Source organism: Mus pahari, chromosome 9, assembly GCF_900095145.1.
Source record: "Mus pahari chromosome 9, PAHARI_EIJ_v1.1, whole genome shotgun sequence".
Lineage (NCBI taxonomy): Eukaryota > Metazoa > Chordata > Mammalia > Rodentia > Muridae > Mus > Mus pahari.
Window position 1 is genome coordinate 59606670 of NC_034598.1, and position 8022 is coordinate 59614691.

General features: G+C 43.7%; 1 protein-coding gene across 1 annotated transcript in view; it reads left to right on the forward strand.

Moving 5' to 3' along the window:
* The first annotated feature begins 2166 nt into the window (after positions 1-2166).
* Myrfl (myelin regulatory factor like) overlaps positions 2167-8022 on the forward strand; it is a 119404-nt gene continuing 113548 nt past the window's right edge. The window contains exon 1 of the mRNA XM_021205470.1: positions 2167-2428. Within this exon, the coding sequence (XP_021061129.1) occupies positions 2383-2428 (46 nt within the window). The 5' untranslated portion in view covers positions 2167-2382. The remainder of the gene's footprint in view (positions 2429-8022) is intronic.

The following is an 8022-nucleotide window of genomic DNA, read 5'->3' on the forward strand; positions in this document are numbered from 1 at the left end:
AAAGAATGGGTTATAACTTGCAAATTTAATTGCATTATAATATGCAAATTTATGCAGATAATAATTTAGCATGCCCTACATGCCAAATCAATGCTGTCTTTATAGTAACACCAGATAGAACCTGTATTAGAGACGAAAAGTGTGTGTCTTATAGTCATGAACACACTGATCAAACAGGATTCATGTCAGGAATGCCACAGAAGGGTATATTAGAAAATTGATCCCCTTCACTGTAGAGTAAATGTAAAAAGCCAGTTGATCAATAGATGTAGAGAACTGATAAAAAAATGGATACCTGATGATAATAACTCAGCCATCTCTTAAGTGGGAGAGCGCTTTCAATACAATAAGGTTGTCTGGAAATCCTGTCATCACTATTCTTGGGAAAGGAATGCGAGACAGCTTTAAAATAGCCAAGAAGACAAAGGGCTGGGGAGGAAAACACCCGCCATGGAGGACATCCTGCAAGGCCCCAACCCTAGGTGAAGAACTACAGAGGATTAATGACCATTGAGAGTGGGAGAATGGATCTTCCCCAGGGTTGAGCCCTCTAATTGGTTTTCCAACATCAAGTGGCCAGCCCCCAAACACACACATAAGAAGACATCGAATGAACTCAGCAGGTTGTATTGATTACTTACATGCAGGTGTGTATTTAACAGTAATTAAAGAGTCCATGGATTTGAGAGGGGACAGAGGGACATGCAAGAGTTGGAGGGAGGCGAGACAAAGGTGTAAATACAGTACTGCTTTATAAAAATCTCCAAAAAGCCAGCACCCACATTGGATAGCTCATACCTGCCTGTAATTCTAGCTCTAAAGACACCCGCATTCATGTGCACATATCCACACTGTCACAAAGGTAACAAATAAAAATTAAACTAAAATCCCTTAAAACCAAGACAAAGATAATAACTTGCTTCAGTGTTAAAATCTGACATAGACGTGTTACCACAACAGAGAAAGGTAAGAGGGAACAGAAAAGGCCTAACTATTGGAAAGGAGCAGACTAGAAAGAGTTTTGTAGAGTATGTGGTTGTCCACACCAAAAATCCAATTAGAAAGTCCGCCAACAGCTTATTAGACCTTAGCTGGGCAGTTTACTAAAATTAATATAAACATCAATATATAATTGGGAATTCAAATATTTGCTAGTTTTGTTTACAAATGGTGATGAAACTTACAAGACAGATGTAACATGTAACACCCATGACCAGGAAAAAGGAAGAGGATGAAGGTAATAACTAATAAGTCTGGATGAAATGTACATGGGCATTTTGTGGAAGTATTCTTCCAGATTTTTTGCTAGGCTCATGATGGTTTTCAAATAAAAAGTTGGGCGGAAAAGAGGAAGGTTGGACAGAATGACAGCTTACCTGCTATGTTTCTCAGGCTAAACAAAGGAGAGCTAATCAGCGAAGATGCTTTTTGTTTAGTTCTGTCTCAAGATTGTGAGGGAAAAAGTAGTTTTAAATGTTTCAAACTGAGAATGCAGTATAGAAGGACTTTCATACTTAGTCTACACCTTTAACATTTATAGGTTTTGAAGCCCAGGGGATGGTGGTACACGCCTTTATTCTCAGCACTCAGGAATCAGAGGCAGGCGGATCTCTCTGAATTCAAGGCCAGTCTGGTCTACAGAGTGAGTTCCAGGACAGCCAAGGCTACACAGAAATCTCTCTCTCTCTCTCTCTCTCTCTCTCTCTCTCTCTCTCGTGTGTGTGTGTGTGTGTGTGTGTGTATGAAGAAGTTGCCCAAGTGTGTATTGAGGAAAATGTAATTTTGCACTTTACATTTGAAAATACTGAACAAATTTTAACTTTTTATTCTAACAAAGCCTTTGAAATAGCCGAGTCTTTTTGGCCACCACCAAAAATGATTATATTGATGTGCCCCCTTTTTGACTTTAAAGAAAAACAACTGTATCTTTTTTTTTTTTTTTTTCTGGCTGACGAGATCTGCTTGATGAAGGTGGAGATAGAAGAAACGCTGGTATAAAGAACCTATAAGAGATAAGGCTCTTCATTTATTGCCCATTTATGTAATTACATGTATCACCAAGGACAAAGGTCCTTAAAACAGAGCCCACAGGCAAAGTAGAAGCTGTTCCTGAACCCAGGCAGATAGATTTGCCATTACTTTCCTCTTTGTGATCCCCCCCCCCCCGTGTGGTTGCACGCCTTTCTGTTTTATAATCACATTCAAGAGCTTAGCCATCGTCCGGGCTTAAGGGAATGGCCGAAGAACCGCTTCACATCAATAAAAAGACTAAGGAGACTTACCAGGAGTTTTCCTAGGCTTTGAGTCCCAAGGACAGCACTTACTTCCTGAGGTCTCAGAGCTCCTGTTGGAAGAGGAAGCAGCCATTAGAACCCTAGCACCATGGACGTGCTGGATGAAAACGAGGCTCTGCAGCAGTTCTTTGAAGGTAAGAGCCCACTGGGCGCCACGGACTCTTCTCTGAGCCTCTCTCCATCTCCACTCACTTTCACTCTCTGCTCTGCGAAGTCCACTTTGCCCCTGGAAGAATGCTATCAGATAACTCCTGTGTTGGGAGGTACAGGCTCTACTCGATGCTTTGATAGCAAAAGTCAGCGATATGGCAAATTGTTTTTAAAATCCAGGATTCTGTCTTACCTGGGTTCCTCATTAAGAGACGAGTGAGCACTTGGATTATCACCTGACTCACTCCTTCTGTCCTTTAAAAATGCCAGCTCTGTTTTCTTTCTGAGATGATTAAATACAGTGTAAAAAAAAAAAGTAGGATTGTAATTAAAATGTCTTAGTATAATTTAACACAATTAACTTCAAATCAGTCTAAGACAGCAAAGGAACACCCACTTCCTGATTCCCATCTTTCTGCTTGTTCACAACACTTCAAAAACATGAAGCTGGACGGCCGTTTACACTTGCAGTTGAACTTCTCCCTGATGAGAGTGACTGACAGCGGTGTCGGTACACAGGCTTTCTCGCTGCTCGACATTCAACGTGGCGGCACAGTTGTTCACATTTCATAGGAAGAATGGGGTCTTTCGGACGTGTTAGGAAGCCCTTGCCCCGTTACTCCTTTTTCGATGTATGATTGGGAGCGTCAACGTTAGCCTGGCTTCAATTAGCAAGGCTCAGACTTCCTCTGGAAGGGAAGAGTGGCCAAGCTACACGGTCCAGGGTTTTTCTGTGAAGGTGAATGAGGGTGGTCTAGGGGTGCATTTGCTCCAGGACAGTTAGCAGCATGCTGGAAAACTGGATTCTGGACTTTGTTGAGTTTTGTAAAGTGCGTGACAAATGAGAGCTTTGTAAAGACCGGAAAGAAATAAGGCCCAACTCTAAAGAGGGCAGGTCCCATCAAAGGCACTGTAAGACTCTGGGTCACAGCCAAAAGGAATGGGCATAATGAGGTCATTTCTGTGGTTTAGATTTTGCTGGAAATGACAGGAAAAGCTGTGAGAGTCACTGTGTTCCTTTGATCCTACATTCAGACCCCTGGAGTCCTGCCTGCAACAGAGGCCAGGTTTGACATCATGCACCTTGGTCCTGCTTGGTGTGTGCCCCACACACTAATGCCATTACCTGGGTCCTGATTGGTGTGTGCTTTCTGTGGTAGTTGCCCGGACACATTTCTTTTGAAAGAGAACCCATCATTCATCCTGAAGACGGAAAAGGTAGACTTTGTCTCCTACTACTGAGGAAACTCCGTCTCTGACCTTTGCTCTTCCTGGAAGCTTTTAGCCTCACGCAGTTCACTGGCTAGACCCATTTGCCACAGAGATCCCTATAACGCTGTTTCTATAAACCTCTTCTGTAGCTACTGGAACATGTATTCTACACACTATCTACTTATTTTTATCATTACTACTGCTACTATCGCTATTACAGTTTCTTTCTCAGCCTCAAACTAAACTGCACAGCCTCTCTGATGAGGAAGGAACCCATTCTCCACGCACAGTGTTCCTCTTCTGGCACAGTGTTCCTCTTCTGAGTGTGTAGCAGGAGCGACGCTAATCTCTGGGGAAACAGAGGCACAAGCCCTGACCACTACCGCTAGGTGCCAATTTAAAAGAATTCTTTCCATTACTTAGCAAACACCGAGTGCCTGTTTATGGCAAGTCTGCTCCACCTCCTTCAGTGGAACTTGCAGGGTATTGAATGAAACCATTCCCTTAGAGTTTAATAATAAATAGCCTTTCCCTAAACCTCAAGGAACAGAAAGCCCCTTTAGAACAAGGTCAGCGGCACCAGTTGTGGTATAATGACGGGGCCTGCTGTTGTAGTCATATGCCTATCAATCTCTCGCTGTTTTGAATCAAATGCCATCTTACATTTAATTTCATTGATTACGAGTGAAACAGGACTTAGACGTGATCAGTCACTGAAGTGTCATACTAGCCCACTTTTGAACAGTGACTAAAAAGGATAACCTGAAAATCTTCCTCTTTCTCTCCCCCTCCCCGACCCTCGCTTTTGATAAAACGATGTCAAACCATTCTATTGTCGTACTATTTAATGTGTAAACTATACTTTTTAAAGATATCTTTTTAGTTTAGGTGTATGTGTGAGTGCTTGCTTACATGTATGTATGCAATGTCAGCCAATGCCCCTAACCACTGACCCACAATACGTGTGTTTGTGTGTGTGTGTGTGTTTTGTTTTTTATTTAATCACCGTCTGAATAAAACAATGCTTGGCAAAGCATTGTACACTTGAAAGCAATCTTTCTCCTTTCCTTAGAGTCTTTGTCTTAAATAAAACGCTTTTCCTCATAAGGATTTTGATATTACAGCATTTAAGTTGACAGTATACTCTTGAATTTAAAAGCTTTGCCAGTCAGTTTATGCTGATGCTGGTATTTGTTTTAAACTAGAATACTGAAGCTCCAGCTCCCCCGGACATCTGTGGGGGTGGCTTTTAGAACCCCAAGCTATGCAAGGACAGGGTCTCTCAGGAACAGCCTCTCTAGAAAGCTGCTAGCAAAGCTTTGAGTGGTTTCTGTTTCTGTTTCCACAGGCAGCCATTATCACAAGGGGGCAGTAAAGACACAGGGAAGGCAGAACAAGTTGCTATGGTAGTCATTCTCAACCTGTGGGTCGTGATCCTTTGTGAGGGTGGGGGTGGAAGTGGGGGGGTGAGTGGGGGCGGGGGGTGTGTTGTCCAACAACCCTTTCATAGGTGTCACCTAAGACTGTCAGGAACCACAGACATTTACATTGCAGTTCATAACAGCAGCAAAAACTACAGTTTATGAAGTAGCAATGAAAATCATTTCATGGTTGTGGGGGGAGGGGTCAGCACAAGATAAGGAACTGTATTAGGAAGGTTGAGAACCGCTGTGCCCTATACAAGTTGTTTGAGAACGCCATGACAACGCAAGGTTCAGGAAAACACAAGCGGTTCTGGAGCAGGAAACCAATAGCCAAATTACCTAGAGTGATCTAGAAAGGCTTTGGGGAAGGTGAGGTAGTTCTGTGGAGTGGAGGAGATACAAAGCTTGCAGCATGCTGACACCGTGCACCGTACAGCAGTTGCTGCAGCACGCTGACACCGTGCACCACACAGAGGTTGCTCCGTAATATTTACCCAAAGAGTGAAAGAGCAGTGCAAGTCCCTGATCCTGTCATCCAGCAGTTGTTGCATTGCAACTCTGTTTGAGGAGCTCCACAAGTCCAAATGCAGAGAAAGAAGGAAGAATTGCCCAGGAGAAGAATGGACCAGAGAAAGTAGAGGCAAAGAACCACCATTGGTGGAAAGACTTAGACTCCATTATCATGAGACAGACAAGGATACACGTTGTCTTAAGTGGCCTTTGTGTATTATTTCTCCAAAGTGAGATTCTGACTCTGATTGGATGATGTTTCTAGCTTTTCAAGAGAAGGATCAGAAGCTGGGAACGGCTAGGTGCAGTGTTCAGGACAGACGGCCCATTGATGGTGCTGGGTTCTGGGGAAGACTTTTCTGTGGGCAAAGGGTACCTTGACCAGCAGCTAGTCTATTGATAGTTTTTCTTTCACACTGCGATGCTACTTCATTCCTGTTTCAAACAATCAGCTCCCCCTTCTCACTTTCTTCTGTCTCAGCAACAGGCAAGCGCCCCAAGGCCATCTCCCACCTCTAGAAGGGAAAGGTTACCTTTGTTAAGGACAGACTTGGTTCATCTCTGCAGCTAGGATTTTTAGATAGCTTTGCCTCCAGTGTAAAGTTACTCTAAAGAGGCGGGAGCTTGTTTTGTCTACACCAGAGCTGTGTGGAGACAGCTTACACTTTCCAGGAGATGGGACAATGACAGAAAGGACCAGCCAGATCACATGAGCGACATAGGCTTATCTGCAAGCTTCTGTCTGGTGTGGGCAGTTGGTTAGAAACCATGTGGTCTTGGCATGAGCCATGCAGAACAGACCTCCCTTCTTCGTTCATGCTGGGATCCCTAAAGTGAAGGCAATTTCAAGTTGAAAATGTGTCATTAAGAGTTCAGCTTGGACCTCGGCCACCTGCACGTACTTCATTTGCTGTGGAACAAGGAGATTAGAGCAAACCTCGGCCACCAGCACACACCACATTTGAAACCTATTAGGCTCGCCCGTGTCTTCCCCCCAGATAAACCCTCCCAAGAGAAGGTTTTCATCGATTGCCTTGGTGTTACAGGTGTCATCTTTCCAACTTTGAGTTAAGCCTGATTTCTGGCGGATTCTCCTGTGTCTTGGAACTTAATTGTTCAATACACAGTCACTAACCTAGAAATAACCAAAAAGGAGAGGTTAGTTTATGATCTCACTATTCAGTGCTTACTACTGTCCCCCGTGTTTTGGTTTTGACTTTGTGAATAATACTTTTTTATCTAGCCCAGATGGGCATCAAATGATACACCCTCCTGCCTCAGCTCCCTGAGCATTGTAATTTCAGGTATGTGTCATCAAATTTGGCTTTTTGTATGTTTTAAACAAGTAAACCATCACCACCAACACAGGATTATACCACTGTACTCTTTAGCATTAAACTTCTTATGGACTATCGAGAAAACAACTCTTACCATCACAGGTATTCTTGCAGATGTGCAGCAGAGAGCCACAAGCCATGACCTGGAGCCCACATCCTACCAGCTGCCTCTGGGTGCCGCTAAAGTTCTTCAGAAAATATCTAATCCAGTCTGTGCTGCTTACAGCTGCTTCGAGGCTATGGTGGCAGAGTTGGGTGGTTTCAACGGAGGCCATATGGGCTGTAAAACCTAAAATATTTACCATCTGGCTCTGTACAGGAAATGTTTGCCAACCCCTAGTCCGCAACCCAATTAGCAATAATAGTTGTTATTTATTGAGCCTTTTTGTGCTGAGTATAGGACCGTAATTAAGACCATGGACTTTTGAGTCCGCCGTCCTGGTTGTGAATCTTGTGGTTTTGCAATATGCTATTTCCAGGACGGACTGGGGAAGAGTGAGCCTTTCAGGCCTTATGTTTTCCCAGTTGTAAAGAAGAGGTAATTGTCTTACCTCAGTTTGTGGTTGTTTTTCAAGTGTGCGTGGTGCAAAGAGGTCAGTAGTCTTTGATTATTTTTAGTGTTACCATTTTCTCTGCTTACAGAAGTTCAGGCCATCTTTCCTTCTCCCTTGTACAACTTAATCCTGAAGCTAAATATCTTGCTTGAGAGTCATCCGGATAGCAAGTGCAAGGTTTGCCTTGCAAGCCTGGTGACTGAGTTCGGATATCTTGGGTTTTTGATTTTTTGGTTTTGAGTTTTTTTTTTTTTTTTTTGAGACAGGGTTTCTCTGTCTAGCCCTGGCTGTTCTGGAACTCACTCTGTAGACCAGGCTGGTCTGGAACTCAAAAATTCGCCTGCCTCTGCCTCCCAAGTGCTGGGATCAAAGGCATGCGCCACCATGCCTGGCTGAGTTCGGATATCTTAAACCCACATCATAAAAGCAGGGCACTGTGTCATGCGTCTGTGATCCACGGAGACAGGGAACCGACACAGGAGAATTATCCAGGGCGCTGTGTCATGCATCTGTGATCCACGGAGACAGGGAACCGACACAG